The following is a 26,099-nucleotide window of genomic DNA, read 5'->3' on the forward strand; positions in this document are numbered from 1 at the left end:
TGACTAACCCTTTTCTATCTGCAAACTCTTGCAACCTTTCATAGCTGTTCTACTGCAAATATACTTCTAGATCTCGACTACACTCCTCCGCCTGACATACATGTCATGTTACCACTCCCGCGGGTCCCCTCGTGTCTTTCCACCGTATATATAGATAGCATCACTGCCATCATCAAACACCCTCTATGATCTGCATCATCCACACCTCTGCTATCCACCACTTCTCCTCACACCCCACACCGGCAATACAACCCCCCACCCCAAAAAACTCTGACGTAGTACCCTTACCGCACTATAATCTCCTTTATCATTCACCACGCCTTTGTCCATTATACGTACCCTACCCCCTACTTCCCTCGCCTTCTCTCGTATCCTTCTGCTTAATCCCTCGTGCAGAACACACACACATCTCCCACACCCTCTCTTTTGCAACCGACATCTGGCGATACCGTTGTACTGCGATTAAACCTGCGCCTACGCAGGCAACTCTTTTTTAGCAGATACATTACTGATGCAAGGTCTTTGCGATTTGCGATTCTTTGCCGGATAACTTGGCTGTCCCTAACCTACTACTCTCTCTCCTACTTCCATATTATATCATAGCAAATTTTAGATCTACGTTTCCGCTTACAGCAGCCACCCAGCTGGTTGTGGCCGTGCTGGCCATGGCCGTTTTTTGCTCTCTAACTACAACCCAAACCCACATAGACCATCCATCCATGTAGGTATGCACGCGTGCATACCTACATGGATGGATGGTCTATCCACACACCCCCCTCTCCACATGCCATCGCTTGCCAGTCGTTCCCCTTCCCTCACGGAAACAAATACGCCGTGAAAAACTCGAAGCCGGCCTGCTAACCGCCCCAAAGCCTCCGGTTTGATTAGCCAGTAAACCCACTCTCCTCTGATATCTACATCTTGCACACTACGTATCCACCGCCGCCCTCCCGCTAAATTACCCACCCTCTGGCGCCCTCCCAGTCCGCCACACAAGCTGGACCTGTTGTTTCTACTAACTATACACTTCTTTCTGCTAACTACTACCACTGCCCCTCCCACCACCTCCACAGCTGCCGTTCCACTGCTGTTGCGCCTTTTACCCTCGGTGTTGATCTTTCTACCCAACTACAACGGATGTATAATACATATAAATATATAACAACAAAACCAGAAAAAACGACAAAAACGAACTAAAAAAATTAATAAAAAAATAAAAAAATAAAAAGGAAGGCCTCCTCCCTCCTTCCCTCTCTTTCCTTGTCATATCGTGTGTATATCTCTGGTGTTTTATATATATATATCTGCTTTCGCATTACTTGAAACTAGAAACATATACACAGCGAAAGAGGAACAGAGAAGTCTGTATTTGCGTTCTGAACATTCTCTCTCTCTAGATAGATCATATCAAAGGAGAAATTGATAAAAAAAGAAGGTTAGTATGATATTTCTTTTCCATTAGAAAACCAGAAAAGAACACCAAGGAAAAAAACTACAATGATAAAAGAGCTTTTGATAATAGCCAGTTATTATGGAGTTGTTCTTTGTGGGTATTCTTCTTGCTGAGAGGGTATGGTGGGATATATATTGTTTTTACGGAGGATAATTATCTGGGGGTTTTTGGGGGGATTTTCTGGGGGGGGGGGTTTTGTTTTCTTTTAAAGAACGTAATTTTACTAACTTTTAAGTTTTGTTGACTTAAGGGCATCAATTATTTGGAAGGAAGCTGGGCCAATTCTTCTTTTTTGGTATTGTTTCTTGGTTTTTGTTTGATTGTTTGATTGTTGTTACGTTGTCGTTGTTTTGCTTTAGACCAGCGTTTTCTCTCTCTCTCTTGCTCTGCCATCAGTTGTTCTCTTATTCTTCCAGCTGGTTCCTGGTATCTTTGCAGTCGCAGTTTGCAAGAGGCTCTCTGTGTGTTGTTGATTTCTTCGTTGTGCGCGTGTCTGGTATACGGTTTTTGATCTGACAGGAGAAAAAGACGAGAGAGGTACAGGAAGAGGGGGTTGATAGATCATTATAGCATTGCAGGTGCGGACATCGGATAGGTTTCATTCGGCAGGCATCAGTCATAGGCATTTTTTTTCAGTTTTTCAGTTTTGTTTTAGTTTATTTTTAAGAGGTTCTCTTGAGAGCGGTCGGTGGTTAGATGAGGCCTCGCAAAACATCTCTACGAGTGACACCGGATGAGTCGAGCCCAATTGCTGAATCGACATCGAAATGGAAGATTCCGCACTATTATAAAAAGTCATCGTCGATGACTCAGACCGTGATATCGGATATCAGTCCTGCTGCGAGCTTCTGCTCGCAGCAGCAGCAGCAGCAGCAGAACGTCACGTATTCGCCGACAATGGCTTTGAACGGTGGTAACAACAGAATTAATATCATGAGCACACCGGTGGCGGTGCAGTTGGAGGATCCGGACCAGCCGAAAACTAGAAAGGGTCAGAAGGCAAAGGCCAAGAAAAATGGCAGCATGGTTTTTGTTAATTTCACGGTGCAGGACACAGCTGAATCTCCCAAGAAGTCTAAACAGTCGCGGCGGGAAAAAATGCTAAGGATATTTAAAGGTACGGAGAATATCAAGTTCCCGGCGGCAACAACGCTGCCGCTGCCTGCTCAAGGTGGCCGGGAGTTGAATGTGTTGGAGCCAGCTCCTGTCATGGAACCCAAGTCAGCTCCGCCTTCCACGCCGAATTCGGCATCCAAGAGAAGTTGCAGCTCATCTTCCTACATCGTCAAGTCGGGCAAGGTTGGTGGGAGTGCAATCAGTAGCGCTGGAAGCACCTCTGGGAAATATAGCCGCGAATCCTCTATTCATCACCACCACCAGCACCAGATCATTGGCATGGGTGTTCATACTGCGCCCAGTGGCGAAGATCCACTCACTCGCCGTTCGAACTCGATGACTACGGCAACTAGCAGTTCTTCTAGGCTCAGTTCCAGGACTCAGTTAAGCAGGTCTATGCTATCCAGCCATGCTGAATATAGCAATGTATTATCACCAGTGCTGTCCAACAATAGTAATATGGCGATGCAGCAGCAACTGCCGCCGCATCCACCAACGCCGTTGCCGTTGCCACCACAAGCGCAATTGCAACCGCAAAATAGCAAGATAGATTTGCTTAAAAAGAGGTTTCTGCAAACTGCCACAAACTTGCATTCTGAAACGGCTTCTTATAATGACTACACAACCGCTTTATCGCAACCTACAGCATCGCTGGTAACCAATGGCAAGAATAACAAAAATAACAAGTTTACGGTTTCGGTGGGCGATAACGATTTTCAAGGGCATAAAAACATGTATAATTATTACAATAATGATGATGAGCATAGGGATCCAAGTAATAATAATTTCTGGGAACCTTACAACAAGGATTACGAAGAATTCATGACTACTACATTTTATAATGGCTCTCTCTCCAAGCCAAATTTGCATAGGTCTAACACATTCTCCGTCAACCATTATCATGCAGATGAAAATGATGCCTCTATTGCATTCAGTAAAATGTTTACAAGGAAACGCGCAAATACAGGTGGGTCAATTAGCCCATTGGTTTCAAATTCGCAGACATTATCGCCATATTATTTACCTGGTAACATGAGCACCAACTCTATCCAATCACAACGTTATTCTCCAATTAGATCCCATTCTCCTGCAAGAACAAGGTCTAATACACGAGGGTCCTCATCGCATAGATTACCTCGTGATATGAGTTCCGTTTACATGGCAAGTACGAATAACGCTACTACTACTAATCATAATAATAATTATAATCATAATAACAATAGCAATAGCAATAGCAATAGCAATAATGATGAGGATGACAATAATACTATCCCTAGATCAGATTCTGTGGTTGGGATTGGAACATATTTGGACAACAACACCATTAAACCAAAATACACTCACAAGTTTAAACAAGATTCCATATCGGATATCCTTAGGTCTTCGGCACATCAATTTCCATCTGGAATGGCTACTGGGTCATCAATTTCCCATTCTTCTACCCCTGGTATCTCAGATTTGAATGGCCCAACTAGTGCGATTGTTTCCATTGACACCAATGGAGTGTGGTCTTTGGACCGTGACACTTCTTTTGCAACCGAACTATACGATGAAAAACAAGTGCAAGCAGTTAAGGTCATTCCCGGTACTGCTATAGATGAAAGCGACGAAGCCGGGCTTGACTTGGGTTCTATTCCAAATACGAGCAACAGTAGTAGGGGAATTGAACCATCGTTGGAACCTTCAGTGCCTACGAGCGGCTTATCATATCAATATATTCACGACCATCAAGGGTTTACGTTGGTGAACACAGGTTTGGGGTCTACTGCTAGTAATCTGTCTAAACAAAAAATAAAAAACAACAGAAAGGGGAAACACCTTCACACGTTAATAATTACATTCCAACTTCAAGATCAGAGCCTTATCAGAACGGCCTCATTAATAATGAGGGGAGTAATATCCTGGATTCTTACATGGACTTTGATTTAGAGAATGCATTAAACATGTTCTCATCAGAAAATGGAACAATCCAAATCGACCTTCCTGCAGATAAGAACAATTGTAATAATTCTACTATTCATGGAGAGATCCCCAACGTGGCCGTTATGGATGTATCAGCGACTACGCTGACAGGTGGCGATATTAGTCCCCAAGATGGCAAGGCCGCTAACCATCATGTTCAGGCACAGCAGTCGCAACAACCGTTTCTACATTCCCGCGCATTGCCGCATTCTCGCGCATTCTCGGATCTTGATCAATTTCAAGTTCGAGGAGATTTTTACGCGTTTATGGATAATAAAGACCTAGACAACAATCCCGTCATGCATTAACTAGCAGTAACATTAAGTCAGTCACAATAATCTCTCTTTTCTCGTCGTCTTTCCCCCCTCTTTCTTGCGTTCTATTCATTTTTCTTATAACTGGCTCGGACTCAAGCTGTTGAATCTTATAATTTTCACTTTAATTCATTGTTTTATTGTTTTGCTAGTTTTTATTTTTGGTATTTTGAGTTTATTTTGTGGAAAGCATCCTATAATGTTTAAAAAGCTGGACGGTGTTAATGGCAGTGACTGATACTTCTCCATTTTCAAATGTTAAATCACAATCCGCGGTGTATGTGTACATATGTCTGTTCTCCAATTTTTTTTTGTTTTGTTTTGCAGGTGAATATGAACATACAGGTACATAATTAAGCATTTATTTACATTTTACGTATTATACTTTTACAAACCAAATAACTTGTTAACATTTAACATAAAAGTGATATTATCTGAAAAAACATTTTTAAAACAAAGTTCATCGTCATTAAGGCGACAGGTACTTGTCCTTCAAGGGCAACATCCATGAGATTAGTTGGTCTTTGCTGGATTCTGGATGGTCCATCTGCCACATCAAAATATCGTGCATTAATGTACTCATCCATGGACCTCCTCGAATATTGTACAATTTTGCAATTTCTTTGCCGTCAATCAAGGGCTTTAGATTGTGCACGTCAGTAAGGCCGTTGTCCTTAACGAAGTTTTCAAACCGTTGATATTTGTCAGTCAGATCAACCAAAGTTTCGCCTTCCAGGTTATCTCCCTCGAGAAAAATATGAGTCAACGTGACACAATGGCATAGCTCCCAATGACCTTTCAACTTCCTAATTACTTCTCCTACTCTGGACCTTGGCCATGAGGCATGGTTAATGACACATTCATGATATTCATTTAAGGATCCCACAATAAGCTCCACTAACTCGACGGATAATTTCGGGTACCTGAGACTGTCTTTTATAATTCTTCCAAGAGCCGAGGAACCCTTCCGTGAGTGCTTGGATGCATAGAGCTCATTGAACGGAGCTAGGATAAGCGATAGCAGCATATGCTCCCTAAAGTTACAGTCTTCATACCATGTTCCCAGCAAGGGATATCCAGCAATTACGTGAGTTAAATTCCCTACTAATTTGTAGCCCCCGCTAATCATTCTTTTGTAGCAATTATCAAGTGCAGTCGATGATGCCCCCCCCATATATGAAAACACATGCCGCATAAGACCCGCATCCAGCATGAGCTTTATCCCACACAAAGGAGATTTGCTAATCAAAATTTTATGCACCTCCACACCAACACGTTCTCTCGAGACCTTCGTCTCAAGCATCCTGTGGATGTCTTCCTGTTTCATTGCCTCCAATGCCTCCGGATCAAGCACGAACGAGAACCTAGATGCAAACCTGAGCAAACGCAAGATACGCAATGGATCATCTTTAAAAGTCTGCTGGGGCAAAATCGGCGTTCTCAAAACACCTTCAGACAGATCCTTCAATCCACTTCCAGTGAAATCTTCCACTTTTTCCTCAATGATATTATAAAAAAGTGCGTTTAAAGTCGCATCTCGACGCATCGCATCTTGAAGCGGAGTCCCGAACTCCACAACAGGTATACGAGAATCCTCCGTATATCTTTCGGATCGTAAATTAACAAAATCAACAGGTACCCCGAACAGATGTGTCGTGCACGTCTCCAGATGCTTCGACTTTTCCGGATTCCGATTGATCTTGTGAACACTACCTACCTTCCCAACATCACGTCCTCTCAAAAATTCCACCAGCCCGCTGACAAACTGCTCCCCACTGATGTTGTTCACCACAACATCAATATCCTCCGAATCAAGCCCTAACAACTTATCACGTACCCAGCCTCCGGCAATTCGGGGTCTCAGTGGCTCTCCCTGCCCACTAACGCCACTCCCACAGTAATCCTTGATAGCATCACATATACGGCGCTCCAATGAATTCAGACGAATTTGATAAAGCACTACCCTACCCATTCCGGTCATACTCACAACTCAATGCCGTCCTAATGCTAACCAAAACCGCTCTTCTAAACCTGCTCATTCAATTGCTTTCGTTAAGATTATAAAATCGAGTCCTTTTTTTGGAATCTTCACAATATCCGGGTAACCGAAACCGCCCGCAAGCCATCTTATACAAGACATAAACTCTGCGACGGCTCCGCGAACAGCAATAGCGCTGATAGCCGTATAACTAGCTTCCACACTCCAGGATGCGGGCATGACGGTGGGCTGACGGTGGACGGTGGTTCTGTGCGGCTCTGTGTAGCGTCCGCCCGCTCTGCCTAGCCCTGCCTAGCCCTGTCCGATAGGGCAGGGCTAGGCAGGACGCGACCCACAGAGCTAGGCAGAAGCTAGACGGACGCCAGGCAGGGTTCCGCCTGGCGTCCGTCTAGCTTCTGCCTAGCTCGAACGAAAAAAAGGCTTCGCGGTACGGTGGTGTTAGAACCAAGTGTTATTACCTCCAAGAACACAAGAACGAACGTCCTTCTTCCTACACAATCAATCGCATTCTGGTAAACAGCGGCGAGCAACGCAAAAAAGGTTTCCCCGCTACTCAAGGCAATCGTCTTTTTTAATCTGTTTAAGTTAATAGTACCCAATTTCATATTAACGGTTTCTGGAAAGGCACCACAGGGGATTTTTGGCTTTTAATTTTATGTGTACGTCTTGTGTGTAAGAAGAAGCTTCACCATTAGAAAGCAAGAGGGAAAATATTAATTGGACATATAAAAAAATAGTTAGGTATCCAGAAAGCGGTAAAAATATGTCAGCAGCAGCAGGTAGAGCATTCAGGAGGTTTTGGGCTAGCGAAACAGGACCAAAAACGGTTCATTTCTGGGCACCTACCTTAAAATGGGGTCTTGTTATCGCTGGGATATCAGATGCGCAGAGGCCTGTTGAGAAAGTTTCAGGGACTCAGAATTTGTCTTTAATGGCAACAGCTGTAATTTGGAGTCGTTGGTCCTTTGTGATCAAACCTAGAAACTACTTGTTGGCTAGTGTAAATTTCTTTTTAGGTTTAACGGCGTCATATCAATTGATGCGGATTACTAAGTATCGATTGAACCAAGGTGATAATGCGGGAGAAGTTGTTCGATACATATTTTCTGGCGAAGGGTCCTCTATTAAGGGAGACAAGGTAGTTGTAGATGGGCAGTCTGCTAAGGCTGCATGATCTCTGGCCTTTTTGCATTCTGTATACCGATGAAGATTAATGCACCGAGGGAAATCAATTACCAGGATAGAAACGAACTAGCATTTTAATATACCAACTTTGGTACCGACTACTACCACTACTGCAGAACAATCACCGCAACAACAACTAGAAATAGAGAATGGGTGTTGCATTCTCATTTGACTGGTTTCTATACATGTGCAGAGGAAAATTCGAGGAGTTTTAGACTGGCACCGTAGAAGAATTCCGGGATTTGGGCACAGCACCACAGAGACCAGGAATATGTATAGTATATAAATTTTCAAATATACTTAAAACTTACTGTTGTTGTACACATGTTGTCACAAAGGGCACTTTTTTATGTATATAGTTGAGTTTGGGTTTCAGTCTGGCTTTGGCTTTAGGGTTGGCTGCGCGAAGGGAAGAATTTACTTACCAGCGAGTTGGACAACCTTTTCTGCTGCAGGATCTAACTCGTCGAAACCGTAGATCTTGAGGCCGGATTCCTTAATGATCCTTTTACCCATTTCCAAGTTGGTACCTTGTAATCTAGCAACAATTGGCACGTTGACATCTAGGTTCTTCGTAGCAGCAACAAGACCCTGGGCAACATAATCACATCTGACTATACCACCAAAGATATTAACGAAGATAGCATCAACCTTGCTATTGGATAAAATCAACTTAAAAGCTGTCTCGATGGTCTCCGGAGTGGCTCCACCACCACAATCCAAAAAGTTGGCTGGATCTCCACCGTACAACTTGATGACATCCATGGTGGCCATTGCGAGGCCGGCGCCGTTAACTAAGCATCCAATGTTGCCTTGAAGCTTCACAAAGTTCAAGTCGGAATTCTTTGCAATGACCTCATCAGGATCTTCTTGAGAAAGATCTCTCCATGAGTAAACCTCTTGTTGTCTGAAACTAGCATTGTCATCGAATCCGAATTTGGCATCCATGCACATAACCTTTGTGTCCTGACCTGTAACCTCACTCAAGGGATTGATCTCAATCTGAGTAGCATCCTTTTCATTGAAGATCTTGTACAATTTTAGTACGGCGTCCGCAGCGTCTGCTTCTGCTTCTTTGCTAAAACCTAGGTTCTTCGCAACCTCAGCAGCCGTCTCCTTAGTCAACCCTTCAGAGGGCGTTACATAGAATTTTTTAATAGCATCCGGATTGTTATGAGCTACATCCTCAATATTCATACCACCTTCACTAGAACAAATAATCAATGGCTTCTTAGTTTGTCTGTCCATCAAGATAGACAAGTACGCCTCATGCTTCGCATTAACACGCTCGACAATATAAACAGCGCTAACAAGCTTACCGTTAGCACCGGACTGCTTAGTAATAAGCTTGTGACCTACCATCTTTTCAGCTAGATCCTTGGCCTCCTCAGAACTAGAAATCATATGGACACCACTTTGCAGCCCAGTGTCGAAATGCCCTTTGCCTCTGCCACCAGTCAAGGCCTGCGCCTTAACAACCAAATCACTACTCTCAGCACCTAACCCCTTGGCAACCTGATACGCCTCCTCTGCTGAACTAGCCGCACTGCCCTTGGGCGTTCCAATCCCATATTGACGCAAAAGCTCCGCAGATCTATACTCATGAATTGAAAGCTTTCTAATTTGCTGTCCTAAATTCTTCCTACCGAAAGTGTTCACTAGTCTACGAGATAACATCTTAACTCCTCTCTTTTAGTTGGATATCCACAAGTATCTCTAGAACTATACTTCAATTCAAAACTCAATGCGACCCCCGTTCACACTTAATTATAAATGTATATATACTTTATTCTTCTGTTGCACACAAAATACTCATCTAAATATTTATTATATATAAGATTTCTCTTTTGCCCCTACATAATAATAAATCTTGCGCGATCGAGATATTTTATGCCCATTACACACTTGATTCTCCACAACACCTAAATATTTTAAAACTCACAATTCCGACTCGTTCCGAAACTACGTTTGATGGAAAGACCGGTTTTACCAAATTCAGGCGTTTGGGCTGGAGCCTATGGAATGTTTGGGTGGGTTGCTAGTAACTATGTAGGTATCGTTCAGTTAATGGGTGTGGTGAACCAGTTTGATATTAAAGCTACATACATGATATTTATGTGTCCTTCAAAGTGTTCGAATTATTACCTACGGCGTAGTATACATAGACACATATATATTATGCAAGATTGGATGGTGAGACAAGGTTTTTGTTCAATGACCCTTTTTCTTTTGCTTTGTAACATGCGCTGTGAGGAGTTTCTGTTTATCTCTTAGTGACATTTTCTGTTTGCCCTGGACAGAGCGTTTGTGGATCATCATGACGAAGTTCTTCTTTCTTTGCTTTTCACGATTGGTGGTTGATCTCCCTTGGCTGTCTCTGTTCTGTTTGCGGCTTCCGAACTTCTCACGGCCCTCACGGCCCTCTAGAACACGTTCAATTCTTTCTTCTTTGCTCTGTTTGTACTTGACAGGACCTACTAGAGATGCAGAATCTACTGTTTCTTCATTATGAACGCCCATAAGTTTTGCGACGCCTTGTTCGGTACGCAATTCTTGTAATTTGGCGAAGTCAGCTGGAGTTAATATTCTGGAGGATGCTATCTGTTTGAAGGCTGTTTCTTGGTCTAGTTCCTGGTCCTTTTTATCAGAGTCTAATTCTGGAGAAGGCGGATCTTCGGTGTCGTCGTTGTCATCACTCAAGTTAAGATCACTGTCACTGTCGTTTTCTTTTTCACTGTCGCTCATATCAACTTCGTATTCTTTGTCGCTCTCAACTGTAACCCATTCACCAGCAATGTCTTCGTCTTCATCCATCGAGGCAACTTCCCAATTTGCAGCGTCATCATCTTGTAGTTCCTTACCTTGAGCCTTTTCCCACTTGGCTAACAGTTCAATACCCTGGATACCTTGTACGTTGTTTTCCACACCAAACTGGGGCCTCTTGGGTTGAAGATTCTCCCCGTCTGCATTTCTCTTTTGTTCTTGCAATTCCATGGCGGCAATCTTTCCTCTATCCTTACGTTTCAGCATTTCAGGTGAGATTTCACGGTATAGAGAGATCAAGGATTTTGCTGCAATGCTCACACCTTTAGCTTTGGATCCTTTATATTCGGTCAAATCTTGCAGCAAAGTTTCTTCAATGGCAAGGGGAGCACGGGAACAAATCTCTCTAATAGTGTTTAAACCTGCAGCGCAAACTTCAGAAGCGACACCATCTGAGACAAATTCGTCTGCTATTTTTCTTACCACCACTGATATATATTCGGGAGGTACAAGGTCGTGGCATGACTGTGCAGCAGCAGCCATGATCTTCGTCACGTCGGTCTGTTTTGGCGTCAAATATTTTAGTAGGAAGGAATAAACTCCCAAAACCAACAACTTGTGTGTACCTATTAATCTGGAGAGCAACTGCAGTAGAGATATTTTCTGTTCTAAGTTGAACTTATTATTGTTTGCCTTCCCAGAAAGATGTTTTGCAAATAACTTTTCCGCAAATCCCTGAGGATCTCTCAGTAGGTGAATGGCACTAAAGTTTAAATATCCTTGAACATTGGTGGCTTTGTTATTATTCTTTTTCTTGATTTGTTTTACAACGTTTTCCAACTTCTTTCCTCTCTTACTGGATTTCTTATTGATCTTTAGTTTGTGTCTTAGAGATTGGACGTCAAGCTCGTCATCATCAGAACTTTCTTCAAAGTTCTCCTCTCTTTCACGATCAGCACCCAAAAAGAACAAGACTCCAGAATTTACAATCTTAATGTCGTCATGCAATGTAGCCTGAGTCATAATTTCGACTGCTCTGGAATCATCCCAGATACCACGTCTCCACAACTCTCTCGTTAATCTTGCTGCCCAAACACCCTGAGAATCCGGTTGCTCCAAAAGATTAAAGCAAAGAGCTTGTGTGGATTTATTCAGCTTCTGGTTTTTACTACCGGTATTGCAACTTTTCAAGAGAGATACCACATTATTGTACAAAAGTTTTCTTAGTTCTTTAGCATGAGAATTAGCAGCCATATTATTAGAATGGGAAGAAGAGTATCCAATTAACAGTGGGAACAAAGTTTGAATCAACATCTCCGGAGTTATAATGTCCTTGTTGCGCAACATTGTCAAGCTGGTAATGATCTTCTCCTTAACACGGAAGGGCAAACAGTGATGGCGTTCTAGCAATAATTGTTTCAATTCATTTGGAAAGTTAGCTGTCTCTTTAGAAAAGCAACCGGACACTTGCGAAACGAATCCAACAAGATCTGTAAATTGTTCAATAGAAGAATCATCACCAAAGGATCCACCGGAATGTCCAGAACCAGCAGAATCAGTTATAGAGTTCATAATGAAAATATCCCTCAGAGATTCATAGTGTGAATATTGTTGCAAAAACTCTTCACGATACGATTCTGGATCCCTCTTCACCAGATTTTGTAAAAGAATGATATTACTCGGTAACACAGATGCTCTACCCCTCTTGACCATGGTTGACGATAAATCTGAAGATGGGAGGATTGCAGTTGCTGCGTGTAGAACTATTCTTGTAATCCATCTCCGCTCATCTCATTTGTAGCGTTAGGTTTGAATTTTTTCACTTTTTCGCAGGCATCGAAATAAAAAAGAAACGAACCACACAAGCATCGTAGTGTTCTAGGCGATATATGCTTTATCTACAGTTATATATATTACATTTCTAGCTCCAGTGTTTGCCGGAAAATTCGTGCTACCTTCCAAATAACCCATCGATAGCATCGTAGTTAATCTTCTTTGAAAAACTCGTCTTTTGTAACATATTCTTCACAGAATCAGCAGTAGTAGGTTCTTGCACTGCTTGCAATACAGATTGTATTCCTGTTTCATCAGCAACCAACAACGCTCCTGGAGGTAAGTCACGAATAATTGGCGGTTTATTCCGTTTTTGTTTACCTCCTCTTCTCTTCTTTAATGATGTATTCCCCGACGCTAAGTCAGCTTCTTGTTTCAATCTCTTGGATTCTTGTTCCAATAAATATTCACCGTTAATCCCAATCCAGATACGCTCTTTCAGTCTGAACGCTTCTTCGTCGAGGATATGAGCGTTCAATTCATCGTCATCGACATCTTCTAAATTTTCTGGATCATCGCTGACTTTTGATAATAGTGTTCTTGTGGTTGGTAACAAATGTAAATTTCTCGGTCTGTATGGGTCCTTCTCAAGAGAGTAGCCATCGATGTCATCTTGAAAGTTCTTTCCCGAAACAGCATCTGTGCCTACTTCAGTCAACTGTAATTCTTCTTTTCCTTCAACCATATCTGCATGTAACCTCTTCTCCCTGTCATGTTCTTTGAAGGAGTTCTTCAAGTTCTCCCCATCCGAACCATTTTCCGTTGACCTCAGTTTTATCAGCGCCTGCTCACGACGGTCAGAAATTTGCTTAAGATAGTACAATACCTCCCGAGATGATAACTGCTGTTCCCCAAGAACTTGAGAAAGAATTGGGTTTTTAGAGAGGGCTTCATCATCTGCCTCCATATGATCTGTTTGTATTCGTTCCTTCAGCTTCTTTTCTTTTATTCTATTACGTTGAAAACTAGGTGGCTTACTTCCCTCTTGTAAAGCTTGATCGTCCTCATCAACGTCACGGAACTGTTTTATAGATAATTTACCCGAATTCGTATTTTTAAATTCATTTAACCGCTGTTGTAGAGTTTCTTCTGCAACATGAGACACCGCAACAATCTCAGAATGTGTTCTCCGTAAGTTATTCATCCTACATGCTAGCAAGAGACATGCTCCCGCTATTCCAGCAGGGCGCCGACCTTCGTACATCCAGTCTTTAGACATTCGTTGAGCTAACTTTACCGCATCTTTTACCACCTTGATCTTTTTATCACCCAAGTCTAATTTCTCAGCAAAATGTTGAATAAACAAAGAAGGATCCGCTAGAGGTAAGTCGGTGATATGCAAAGCTTTGACTAGTTTTAAAAACGTGGCTCCAATTGAATAAACACTCACCTGTAAACGTGAAGAAAAATCGATCAGCATATGATGAGTCTTTTCTTTTCTACAAGCAACGTACAAACAGGAAGCTATTACATTCTGCGACCTCCTCCCTTGGACAAAATTATAAGCCAAAGCTAGCTTATACCACTGAAACGCAGCATCCGTAACATACTCAGGTATCTGCAAAGCATGCGACACTGCTCGTAACTTTCTTCTAGCATTGTTCAAAGTAGCCTCACGTGATTCCAATGCGCTAGTACCTCCTCGCACTCCAAAAGCTGCATGTGCTTGCCCTGCTCCAATAAACGAGCCCTGCACAACCGCCGCTCCTGAACTGGTCTCTCCAAATGTAACCTCCGACACAATCGGATTATCTTCTGAAACCACACCACATGACTTGCACACTAAATCATTATTAGCATTCGAAAGATCGCGCTCGAATTCCGTATGCCCACAATTTTTACACTTCGGCATATTACTGTCTAATCATATACCCTTTACCTCTTGCTACCCTCTCTAACACCTTCGTTATCAATCTATACTGATATAACCCTCCTAACAAATGTTATGATTGATTGCTTGTGAATAAAGATGCCGTTTCCTTCCTAATATTCTCTCGGGTTGCCACTTTTGAGAAAACCCAAAAACGTTACCCTGACTTAGCGATGATATGAAAGAAAGGTCCCTTTTTGATCAACCTTTTTTGACTACTTTTGAGGGTCTGGGATGATTACTAAGGGTCATAATTCAGGATGAATTAGAACTTCGGTGAGGGACTCAATCTTTGTGAAATCTATATTCAAGTCGTTCGAGGTGGCTTAAGCTGCAATACAATAAAAGAACTGGTTTTCTTCCTTTTTTATCGTTGTTATCGCTGTTGGTATCTTTATCTTGGAGGAAGTTTAAGTTGAGAATTTTCTTTTCCTGTCATCTTTTGCTAGCTGTTTGTTAGATTTTCGAGAGCTGTATTTGGAGAGTTGTATTTGGTTAATCTGGAGGTTTTCGGTGCACTTGAAAATTTTTGAAGGCATACGATTACGATGGGGGTTGCATTGTGGTATTGCCCACCGAGTAATTCTCCTTGTTACGAAACTTTAGACTCGTTGATTCTTTCTCTGCAGACGCTGTTTCCAGACTCAGTTCGGTTTGAACCGCATGTTACAATAGCCACGAACTTGCGGTGTGAAAAAGCAGATGATGTTTCTGAAATTCTGACAGCAGCGAATGCGGCTATGAGATCTATAAGAATCCAACTTGAGAAACGCGATAAGGCTATGGTCATGTTTAAATCTGTGAGAATTGGTAAGAAATATTTTGAAAAGGTTAGACTTGTTTGCTCCGAGGACAAGTACCTGTATGGAATTGCGCAGATTATCCGCGAATTGTTTGTGATGGAGACTCCCGACCAGGGCCTGTCTAGAGACTGGGTTTTGAATTCTTTTGAGCCACATGTGTCGTTGGTTTATAGTGACATGTATCACGTTGATCAAGCGTTGCTACGAGTCGTGCAACAAAGGATTGAGGATGCACTAGGCACCTCTCTGATAAAAGATGGACAGGCAGCTATAGATACTGGAATTAGGAATCAATTCGTTTGGATGTTGGAGCAGGAACTAGAAGGATGGAACGTTCCCGGTACACTCAAGATAGTCAGGTGTGAAGGCCCTCTACATCAGTGGGAAGTACTGGGAAGTGTGGATGTCTGAGGAGAGACACATGGACAAGTGTTTGTATAACATGCATTACCAGTAGATACGTAGGTAACATCCGCAGACAAATTCTGCATGATAGAAGACTGTTTATGCACAAGAGCGTTATTCACCTCCAGTAACATACTAATACAAAGCACAAACACATTTAAACATCATGCAATCCTTTTTTCGTAGCTTGGCAGAAAGTTTAACTCATTGAAGATCGTCGAATTTCTTTTTGGCTATGGTTTCCGGCCCTAGCTCTTTCTATTACTACTACGATTACTATTGAAAAAGTTGACGAACGAGTCTCTTCAATATTCCCCTAATAAACTGTCTTGCCAGGTTAAACTTCAGTTCTATACCTGTAGCTGAAAATTCACTACCACATGTGTAACATCACACATCCGGAACTTCATGGTTAATTCCATGCCATGTAGGAAATTGGCAAACCACTCCACCTCCCCTTCCCCCCGGAACCTTCTGTGATACCTTTACATACTGAAATTCCATGTAATCCTATCAGTAATCGGAAAAATTTAAACTGCTTTATTGTATCCTTGCTCGGCCACTACCCCTTCCCTCCTTCATCTCCTAACATGCGAAACCACCTGGAATTAGTTCTACAGGTGACACCTAGTCCACTTGGCAAAGAGGAAAAAAAAGTCTATTATTATCTCCTGGAATTGGCATTTTTATCGCAGTTCCTATTCCGGGTTCTATTTCTACTTCGAGTTCCATATTAGCTTTCCTACATTAGCTTTGCCTCGTTAGTATTTTTGGAATAACTAGCCGAAAGATAGCATGCATATCGCATCTAATTCTTGGCTCATACTTGGCTCAGCTCTTCTTTCATCTCCTCTTCGTATTCCCCCTTCCTTTCTCTCTGATTTTGCTGCATCATAACTGAGTTAATTATAAGCAAGACACACCCGAAGGACGAGCTTCGAGAAAATGCCAAGCGTCATAATGCAAAAGGGTTAACGTTTTTTGTCTTCGTTTCCCAGGAATTTCTATCCTCGAAGATACGTTTTTCCCTATTAGGTGCTAAATCCTTAAAAATAAATTAGGTAATTTCCCTCCAGAGGCAAGATGGTCATGACGATGGTCAATATATCTCTACTCCTGGACATGTGGATGTTTCAGAATACGGATGCCATTAAAGAATTTATCCTCTATCGTTTGTGAGTTTAATTTGCATAGGGGGGCAAGAAGGTTGAGCAGGAGGAGGGGGCAGGACACTAAACATTAAGTGAAAGCAAGTCTCCTATACGAGGTTAGGTAAATTAGATACACATAGGAAGGAAATAGTGTATATGTAAAAGTAAAGGGGAAGAAGTGGAGTGGTTTGGCAAAAGTCTAGGCAAACGCCGAAACATTAAAGAACAAGAGATAACGCAGTATCTTTTTCATTTGATTTAGAGATCTAAATAGATCTGTTGAAAATATTCAGTAATGCATTCACTTGGTCATCCACGCTTGGTAGCATTACGTTCTCTGCTGATGCTCATTTGATATGGTACTGCCACAGAGAAGGTTGGAACCCGAAGAGTAAGTTACCTAGCCGGAAGCTTGTTACTTATTACCGGCTTAAGTGCGTTGGTTCATGCACTAGCATTACATAAATTGTACGACAAGGATAGCTTCGTTGCAATACAGATTATCCGAAGCAATGGTAGATGGCAGCTCCTGAGGGAATGCTGATAGAAGCAGATTGAACGGAATACGTTTTCCACACGGATACCGGAGGGAAGGAGTTTGTAAAGACAGAGATGCCTCTAAAAACTGTCCTCGAATCATCAATCGTTCGTTACGACTGAGAGAAGAGGTGGAATTTTTTTAGTATTGGCCAACATTTTAGTTATTAGAGGTTTCTCTCGTGTTTGATGTTCCCTCTTCCTCTTCAGGTAGAGAAGCTAAAAGCATCCAAAAGAGAATAAGCCGTTCTAAAGTTCCCTTGAGAAATGGTCAACGTATATCAATATTCTGAGTCCCAGGATTTAGCACATTGGTTGGGTCAGTACATCGTGGACGTCCAGAATGACGTGCTGAACAAGAAGAACGGGGGTACTGGATCTAGCTTCAATATAGCGGTCAGCGGAGGATCTTTAATAAAAGTGCTCGAGCGGGCGTTGCTCCAGGATGCTGAGATAGCGCCACAAGTGCAGTGGTCCAAGTGGAATGTGTATTTCTGTGATGAGAGATTAGTTTCTCTAGAGCACCCTGATTCCAACTTCGGAGCGTTTAAGAAGTATGTTCTCGAACCGTTGGCCTCTTCTGGAAGTCACATACTCCCTACTGTATACACAATCAATGAGTCGTTACTCGAAAAAGGTACCAAAGAATATATAGCCGAAGATTACTCAACCCTACTTCCCGAAGGTGCTATCTTGGATCTGATTCTCCTGGGATGCGGGCCGGATGGACACACCTGCTCACTATTTCCCGGAAAACAGCATCGCTATTTGCTCGAGGATCGTGACCGCCCAGTGGCATGGTGTAAAAATTCCCCCAAACCCCCAAGTGATCGAATTACGTTTACAATGCCTGTTCTGGAGAAAGCAACAGCGTTAGCGTTCGTAGCTGAAGGAAGTGCCAAAAGGAATGTGCTGGAGATGATCTTCAAACAGAAAGATTTGACACTACCTTGCTCTCTAGTCAACCACCATTGCGAGAATAAGGTATCTTGGTTCGTAAACAACGAAGCCCTCGAGGGACTTGGTGTCCCAACAACTACTTATCCCAATAAGAACTCTAGAGATCATCTTCTGTCTACCCGTATGTAACCTATTGTTTATACGCTTCCGTAATATATGATTTACGCATTATCCGTCATGCGAGCGGTTTTTCCCCCGAGCGAGCGAAGCTTCCCTACAGAGATTTCTGGGAAGTCTGGTGCCTCAGGAATTAGAAGGAAAGGCCGTCCCTGGTTAAGTGTGAGATACGAAAAGCTCGAAGTAACTAACGATGTGAGATTGAAAACAAAAAAGGGCTTTATATCCTTCCTTACTTGGAAGCCTGATCGAATGGCTGGTTTTTGTCCAACTACACTTCGGTGTCTCTGTTGAGGAGCTGCCTGTTCTTTCGAAGGCATCCTACAGCAGATAAGGAAAAATATTCAAATAAGATATACATGCAGGATTTCCCTGGCAATATCCCAAAGTTCGTTGCAACAAATTTCTCATTACGTCCATATGCTTCTTTTCCTCCACATCCACGTCCACGTCCACACGAATAAACAATTAGCAGTACATAGAACAACCACGACATTCCCTAAAAAATACCTGCATACTCACCTATACACATATATAAACTCACCGCTATTTACGAATACACGCTCCTCCGCATTTTTACCCTCTTGATTCAGATATTGTCCCGATTCGTCATCTTCAAAACTTCATATTATTCATCCATCTTCCCTCATCCCTCCCCCCCCCCCTCCGCTTCCCTTCTTTACATTATATTATTCCTCGTGCCGCCACTGAAACACAGCGTCACCTCCGCTAACTCCCTTTTTTCCCTCTTCTCTCGAGCAAACAAATCAAAGTTCTCTTCTACTCCCTCCATCCATTTTTGTTGCCGCCGTCACTTTTTTACGCCGCCCATAATTCTAACAAGAATACATCCACACCATCCATAACGTACTGTCTCCAATAGTTAATTGTTTCCACTGGTCACCACAAATAGTGTTTCATACTCGAAGGAACCCTCTGTTCGACTTTTATCGAAAAAGAAAACCCAATTAAAAGAACGGAAAACTTAGCCTACTGAAAAAGCCGAACAAAAAAAACGTTTAACATTGTCGTCTGTCCACCACACATACGAACACACAAACAGACACACACACAGACAGACCACCTCTAAAACGCATTTCTTTTTCAAAACATTGTAATCATCGTTACTTCATTACCTAACCCTCTCTGCCACTATCATTTTCTTTTACGAAAGTACTACGTTGAGTTTTTTTCTTAAAGTTAATTCGGAAAAGATAGGTCGAAATTAATAGTGTAGAATATAAAGATCGGTTTCACGGCTGGAGAAAAGCCACAGACGGAAAGAGAGTAGGCTTACCGAAATAAATCTTTGTCTGTCAGAGGGATTTGGTCGAATAACGAACAGCTTTAAAGCTTCTCTTTTTTTCTTTCTCCCTTTCTGTGGAGATTTTTTTTGGCTTTTAATACTACACAATGCAGCCTAAGACGTTTATACATCAGCTGCATCATATGCTGAATGACAAGAGTTTAGAATCATGGATTCGATGGTCGGCAGAAGACGACCATATATTCTGCTTAAAACCATATGACCCTGAGTTCCCTGGTAAGGTGCTCAAGAAGAACTTCAAGCATGGAAACGTGTCTAGTTTTGTTAGACAATTGCACATGTATGGGTTTCATAAGCTGCAGACAGGACCTAATGGAATGCACACAACCGTGAACGCTGGTGCGGGAGCAGGGTTGCCAGCATCGGCAGCGACAGCAGGATCTACTACGTCTATGGATAATGAACCACCTACACATATTATCAAGAGTAATAAAGAGTCCATGGTTTGGTATTTTACTCATCCCTCAGGGTACTTCTATAAAGATGCATGTCAACCGGATTTGGCTAGAATACAGAGAAAGTCTAATGGTGTTGGGAAGGATGGTAAACGAAAAAATGGGCTGTCCCCAGTGTGTGTTTCGATTCTGGATCCAAATGCGAGGGCTAGTACGCCCCCGATCACGGCCACTTCTACATCATCGCAGATCGATTCTTTGCATCGATATTCTGTTCCTCCTGCATATGCAGCGGCAGGCGAGGGAGGAGGGGGAGCAGCAGGCGCGACCGACTCTCTACAACCACATCAATCGATTCATGAGCCTCGTCCCTCTTACAATGATGTTACGAAACGCCGAAGTGCCTCCTCATTAGACCTGCTAATAAACCATCCCCAGAGCTTGCCCGCGCAGCAACAAATTTCTGGTGCAGCTCCCGTTTCAACTGCTACGAATATCGTGAGTTCTGACTTGCGTTCACATCTTCAACAGCCACAGCAACAGAACCAACAGAACCAACAGAACCAACAGAACCAACAGAACCAACAGAACCAACAGAACCAGCAGAATCAGCAGAACCAGCAGCAGCAACCACGTGTGCACAGACCTGGCTTCCCCACCTCCACCACTTCCACTGCCCTGGTTCAGCAACATACCCCATCTCACTCACAACCTGCATTGCGACCATCCATATTTACCCTACCGCAGCAGCAGCAGCAGCAGCAACGATTGAACACCAATACATCCCCAACTGCACAGCCACATATTACCACCGGTGCAGTCACCACCACGGATTACCTGCATTACGAAAGCAACCTACAGCTACTGCAGAGATGCATGCTTACCATAGTCGATATTCTACAGATCCCGCCGTCCCAGCAACATACAATTAGTAAGCTACAGCAGAACTTGAATCATTTAAAATCTGAAATCCTATCTATGGATCATAAATGGACGAATCTTCGACCACACCATCCTTATTATACGTCATCCACACATTCCTCTCTCAGCAGTGAAGCCTCCGGACCATTGCATTTTAACCCGATTTCCTCAGGTGCTACTGCCACCAGTTCATCTATACCAGGACAATTAAGCCACGACTCCAGGTTCTCCAGCTTATCAACCCAGAAGAGTTCCATTTTCAGCAACCCGAGGCTTAGTAACGTGACTTCCTCAACGAGCACCTCAAATGGAAATTTATCCGTAAGCGGAACTTCGACCCAGTTTGATAGTTACTATCAGCACGAAACTAAAACGCCGGGGCCGATATTCCCCCCGGTTCAACAACAGTCTCAGTACGCATATCCTCCCCCGCAGCATCATGCACCGCACCACTCACAGTCCCAAGGGTCTACTAACATTTTGCACTGATGTAGGGATTTTTATTCATACTCACTAATCAGCAACCCACAAACCTACTGTCTACCATCTGGGTTGTATTATAATTAAGATGTTGCAAACATTCTGCTTTTCTCGCACTGTTTTTTTAAAGACAAACACCACTGTGTGTTATATGAGAGATATATAGATATAAATTATCACTAAGAATAAAATCAAAACAAGAGAATTTGTGACATTAATTTTCATTCGTTCATTTTCATTTCTTTGTTTTCTTCTCCTGCCTTCCTCCATGAGTTTGGCGAATTAGCGTGCACTTAATTTCTACGTATTCCTCCTGTTCCTCTCTGTATCATAGTCAGCCAGCCAGTCTCATGTATATTACCTTATCTGTGCGTTATCAGATTACGCACGTCCCATAAGAGATCTTGTATCTAGGGAAAAACTTCTCAGCCTCACCACCTGGACCCAACAGCTACTATTAACGAATCTCTCATCCTTTCTTTCGATTCCTGCCTTGCCTATAAGCTGCCTGCCGGGCCCGCATTAGTCATTTCTGAAAAAGTACAAAACCGTGAGATCCAGTTCCATTTATGACACAGCTATGTATTAAGGTCTTTACGCTCGAGAAACGACATTGTGCATGCCAAGATGTGACGGTCAGTTTGCTGTCGGAACAGGGGGTATTTATGTTGGTGAAAAAAGAACTTTAATATTTTATACACTGAGGCTAACTTATTACATCAGGGATAGATAGGACAACATTTTATGCTAGTCCTGATAGTGCGTCAGTGCTATTTTTGGAGTAAGTACAAGCGGTAATCAATCTTGAATCTAATCAATCTTGAATCATTTGCGTGCGTGTTCTGAGTTGATTCGATATTTTTGCACTGAAGCAGGAAGTCATCGGAGTAACAGTAACAGTAGTGTTATGTTTTGTACGCAATTTGCATTAAAAATCTTGGTTGATGACAAATAATAAAAAACAACGCTCAGCACTGTAGGCTAAAATTAAAAAAGATGAGTGATTGGAGAGAGGGCGCGTAATTCGGGTCAAGGGCGCTGCATTCTCACTCGATTTCAATTACGGTTGAACCTGCCGCTGTAGCGGCTTCGAAGCTTTCATGGACTTTCTTAATGGTTGGTCCAGCCATGCCGGATCTCGGAACGCTGAGTGGAGGCGGTGGAAGCACCAGAGGGACCATATAGGATGGTTTCTGAGCTGGCCCACCCCAAGAGCCTCTTTGATTAAGTGTGTTAGGTGTAGGGGTGCCTGAAGAGCCATTTACATGACTTTGCTGTTGCAGCATTGCATTCAAAAACTTCGGATTATAATTTCCCATGAACGAGTCAAAAGCAGACTGCCTTGAGTTGCTATGGTTTTGATGGTAAGAAGTATGTGAGAGGCTCCGTCCGGACGAAGGCGGCTGCTGATGAGATCCACCACCATTGGAAGAAGGTGAGTTAGAACTAACAGACTTGCCTCTCTTTTGTGCAAAAGAAACGTATAACACATGGTTTCTATCAACTTGAAATCTATCTGTAGCCATCATAGCACGAGAAGCATCAAGCGGATTTTTAAAGCACACGAAACCATATCCCCTAGAAGTTCCTATCGGCACATCGTCTAGTGATTCTTTATCACCGGAGCCATTTTTGGATCCACCAACGGTGATGATCTTCGCACTAATAATTTCCCCGTATTGGGAGTAGAACTCATTCAAATCTCTATCCCTCCAGGATAAAGGAATGTGCTTGATATAAAGATTTGATTCCTGCTGGTCTCTTGTTGGGATCGGCAATCCTCCGAACGCAGCAGCAGCTGCCGCTGCCGCAGCAGCTGCGTGTGCCCCAGAATGATGGGCGAACTGAGGATGGGTACTAGCAACAGGGCCTGCAGGCGAATACATTGGAGCACACGAAGGCATGTATAATGAACCTTGACGCGAGCCCGGAGCAGTTAACGATTCTGGTGAGTAACTTAAAGCAGGAGGTTGGCTCGTAAATATCTGAACATGGGGTGTAGAATCCACTCTGGGTGACCCATCATTACTGGAGCCGGATCTCACGGGTGACCTGTCTGTCAACAAACCTTCTGAAGCTGTAGGTGAAAGTGAGAAAGCGGTCGCAAATATTGGAAATCCGGGTGGGGGAGCGTGGATAGCAGCGCCAGCAGCAGTCGCCCCAAATAGTGGTACACTAGACAAACTGGACTGCCTCGATGAAACGGATGCACGGTTGCTTGGAGGACGATAATTGCCGTGGTTATGATAGAGGGACCTATTTTGAACTGCTTTGTTAACTACCAAACAGTGGTTTAACCAGTTTAGATTGTTCAAAGTTTCAATTGCTTTTAAAGCCATTTCATGCTTTGAAAATTTGATGAAACCATATCCCTTTAAGGGTGAATCTTCATTTTGAGAGTCGCAGGTTTCCGCATTTTCCTTAGATGCTGCATGGAAGTAATCGTAATCATCCTTATATTCAATATTAGTATTCGAATTCCGTTTCGGAAAGTAGTATGAAAGTATTTCCACCGGGTCCAGCAGCTCTTTGAATTTTTTAAATACTTGTTCAGGTGTAGTTAATGTACCATCTTCATATTCTGTTGGTAAATTACCTACGAAAACACCCCTGAATCTTTCGTCATCATTGTCTTCTTTCAGATGATCAAGGTGAATACGCTCTCTTTCCTTTCTTTCAACATGATAGTTGATGAACAAAAGAGAACCATTCATTAAATTCCCATTCAGTTCTTTGATGCATCTAGCTGCTTGAGAACCCAATGGATAGGAGATAAATCCGTATCCCAGAGATTCTCCGGTACCTATATCAACAATAATTTTGAGCGACAATACCGTCCCAAACTTTGAAAACAAAGGCAACACATCATCAACGGTCAAGTCCTTTGGAATACCTCGAATATAAAGATTTCCTGGGTGAGTGAGAGCATGTGGATTCTGACTAATGGACCAAGCTTTTACATGCTTGTTAGACTCAAGAAGTTCCTTAACAGTATTTCTTGTATTAACTAAATCCTGAAACGTCTTGAACTGTGCTTGGACCACTAGATCATACAACCATGTATTAGAATCCTTAGCATAAGACTTTGCATACTCCTGAGTCCCAGCTTCAAAAGTATAGGTATCCTCATTCTCTTTTAATATATCTAACCTCTTCTTATCCGAAAAGTATTCATAATTTTCAATAATAGAAGGATTAATAGGAAGACCTCTATTGTAGAGAATTGCATCATTATGCTTATTCAAGAGTTGCGACTTATGGTCATCCATAAGATTCTCCGGGTTAACCCATTTAATCCGCACGGTAAGAAGATTCGTATTCTCTAACTGCTCCAGCTGCGAATTAGGAGTGTTACTCTTAGGCCCACAAAATTCTTCCTCTTGATGCCTTCCTAACACACCACCACAGCCTCCTCCTAACCCTGAACTACTCCCATCAGTAACACCTCCATCTACTACCCTCCCACCCCTCTTCCTCTTGCTCCCACCTCCATTGTTCAAGTCCTTCTCTTTAACCTCAATAGCGCCCCCATCCAACACCTCCATCCCACTCCCCCTCAGCTGCTCCTGGTTTTCTCCCTCCTCTAGAACCATAAACATATCTAGTTCTTCAGCTAGTTTGATATCCTCCGCCTTTTTAATACCCATTGCTTCAACTTGCATCCACAACCTGCCCACTTTAAAACAGAGCTATATAAAAGGAGCGATCGATGGCTATTTCTAACTTGCTAAGAGTCTGTTCCTCCTGCTTCTAATCACCACTCTTATGTGCTAGCTAGATAATAATAGTACTGCCTAACCCTACACCGATGATTGTCGGCAGAAGATTTGGAGTGAAACTACACTTACAGTCCCCAAGGGGATATATATGTCTCGGGTATTAACCCCCTATAAATGACATGATAATTTTTCACCAAAAATTTCATGTGCTCGAACTAATCAGGAAAGAATGAATATACTTAGAACTAATGTATAGCTTATGAATGCTAGAGTGTACTTGGGTATGTAGCGGTGAGCAGTGGCCCACAATGCCGATGCCGGAAGCTTCAGGCCCACGGCCTCGTCATGTGTATTTCGGTAGGTTTATGTAGAGGAAGGTGAGGGTTAGTTATGGTTGGATGAATATAGAGGGGGTCAGTGTGGGGGTGTGGATTGGTAATAGATCGGTAAAAGGCGTAGAGTGCAGTAGTATTATATAGTAAGCATATAATATGGTTCGAGGCAAAAGCACATTTCAAGCGGATTGAACTGTAAGAGACTACGGAGTTGTTCAGCAATGTGTGCCTGCAGAGGGGAATGAGGAGTAGGAGAGAAGAGAGAGCAGGATTTGGCGAAGCATGCCCGAATGTAACATGAATAGGGCAAGTCTGATATTATATGGGTTTCGATGCTTCTTTTGTCGTAGGTGCAGTATTTGCTTAGCGATGCTTTCAGGAAGAGTATGTGGGCGTGTGTATATGTGTGGGTGAAAGGGCTTTTTAACAGATCCGTGCGTGGAAAGGTGGATTT

General features: G+C 42.7%; 9 protein-coding genes and 1 further gene across 9 annotated transcripts; 5 read left to right on the forward strand and 5 right to left on the reverse strand.

The window, feature by feature from the left end:
• Positions 1–2,149: 2,149 nt before the first annotated feature.
• Positions 2,150–4,839, forward strand: Ecym_5565 (the record flags this gene model as incomplete).
• A 475-nt stretch (positions 4,840–5,314) lies between these two features.
• CCA1 (tRNA adenylyltransferase) lies at positions 5,315–6,826 on the reverse strand (the record flags this gene model as incomplete). The annotated part of the gene is made up of 1 exon (XM_003647073.1): positions 5,315–6,826. One exon carries the CDS (start codon positions 6,824–6,826, stop codon positions 5,315–5,317), a length of 1,512 nt encoding a protein of 503 aa, XP_003647121.1.
• A 781-nt stretch (positions 6,827–7,607) lies between these two features.
• Positions 7,608–8,018, forward strand: MPC3 (mitochondrial pyruvate carrier; the record flags this gene model as incomplete). Its single annotated transcript, XM_003647074.1, has 1 exon — positions 7,608–8,018. One exon carries the CDS (start codon positions 7,608–7,610, stop codon positions 8,016–8,018), a length of 411 nt encoding a protein of 136 aa, XP_003647122.1.
• A 428-nt stretch (positions 8,019–8,446) lies between these two features.
• On the reverse strand, positions 8,447–9,706 carry LSC2 (succinate--CoA ligase (GDP-forming) subunit beta; the record flags this gene model as incomplete). Its single annotated transcript, XM_003647075.1, has 1 exon — positions 8,447–9,706. One exon carries the CDS (start codon positions 9,704–9,706, stop codon positions 8,447–8,449), a length of 1,260 nt encoding a protein of 419 aa, XP_003647123.1.
• A 534-nt stretch (positions 9,707–10,240) lies between these two features.
• SDA1 (Sda1p) lies at positions 10,241–12,505 on the reverse strand (the record flags this gene model as incomplete). The annotated part of the gene is made up of 1 exon (XM_003647076.1): positions 10,241–12,505. One exon carries the CDS (start codon positions 12,503–12,505, stop codon positions 10,241–10,243), a length of 2,265 nt encoding a protein of 754 aa, XP_003647124.1.
• A 238-nt stretch (positions 12,506–12,743) lies between these two features.
• On the reverse strand, positions 12,744–14,477 carry BRF1 (transcription factor TFIIIB subunit BRF1; the record flags this gene model as incomplete). Its single annotated transcript, XM_003647077.1, has 1 exon — positions 12,744–14,477. One exon carries the CDS (start codon positions 14,475–14,477, stop codon positions 12,744–12,746), a length of 1,734 nt encoding a protein of 577 aa, XP_003647125.1.
• Positions 14,478–15,043: 566 nt separating this feature from the next.
• Positions 15,044–15,709, forward strand: CPD1 (2',3'-cyclic-nucleotide 3'-phosphodiesterase; the record flags this gene model as incomplete). Its single annotated transcript, XM_003647078.1, has 1 exon — positions 15,044–15,709. One exon carries the CDS (start codon positions 15,044–15,046, stop codon positions 15,707–15,709), a length of 666 nt encoding a protein of 221 aa, XP_003647126.1.
• Positions 15,710–17,658: 1,949 nt separating this feature from the next.
• On the forward strand, positions 17,659–18,480 carry SOL4 (6-phosphogluconolactonase SOL4; the record flags this gene model as incomplete). The annotated part of the gene is made up of 1 exon (XM_003647079.1): positions 17,659–18,480. The coding sequence occupies one exon, from the start codon at positions 17,659–17,661 to the stop codon at positions 18,478–18,480; it is 822 nt and encodes a 273-aa protein (XP_003647127.1).
• Positions 18,481–19,881: 1,401 nt separating this feature from the next.
• On the forward strand, positions 19,882–21,600 carry MGA1 (Mga1p; the record flags this gene model as incomplete). Its single annotated transcript, XM_003647080.1, has 1 exon — positions 19,882–21,600. One exon carries the CDS (start codon positions 19,882–19,884, stop codon positions 21,598–21,600), a length of 1,719 nt encoding a protein of 572 aa, XP_003647128.1.
• Positions 21,601–22,637: 1,037 nt separating this feature from the next.
• On the reverse strand, positions 22,638–25,253 carry RIE1 (Rie1p; the record flags this gene model as incomplete). Its single annotated transcript, XM_003647081.1, has 1 exon — positions 22,638–25,253. One exon carries the CDS (start codon positions 25,251–25,253, stop codon positions 22,638–22,640), a length of 2,616 nt encoding a protein of 871 aa, XP_003647129.1.
• Between the last annotated feature and the right edge of the window lie 846 nt (positions 25,254–26,099).

This window comes from Eremothecium cymbalariae, chromosome 5, assembly GCF_000235365.1.
Source record: "Eremothecium cymbalariae DBVPG#7215 chromosome 5, complete sequence".
Classification (NCBI taxonomy): Eukaryota; Fungi; Ascomycota; class Saccharomycetes; order Saccharomycetales; family Saccharomycetaceae; genus Eremothecium; species Eremothecium cymbalariae.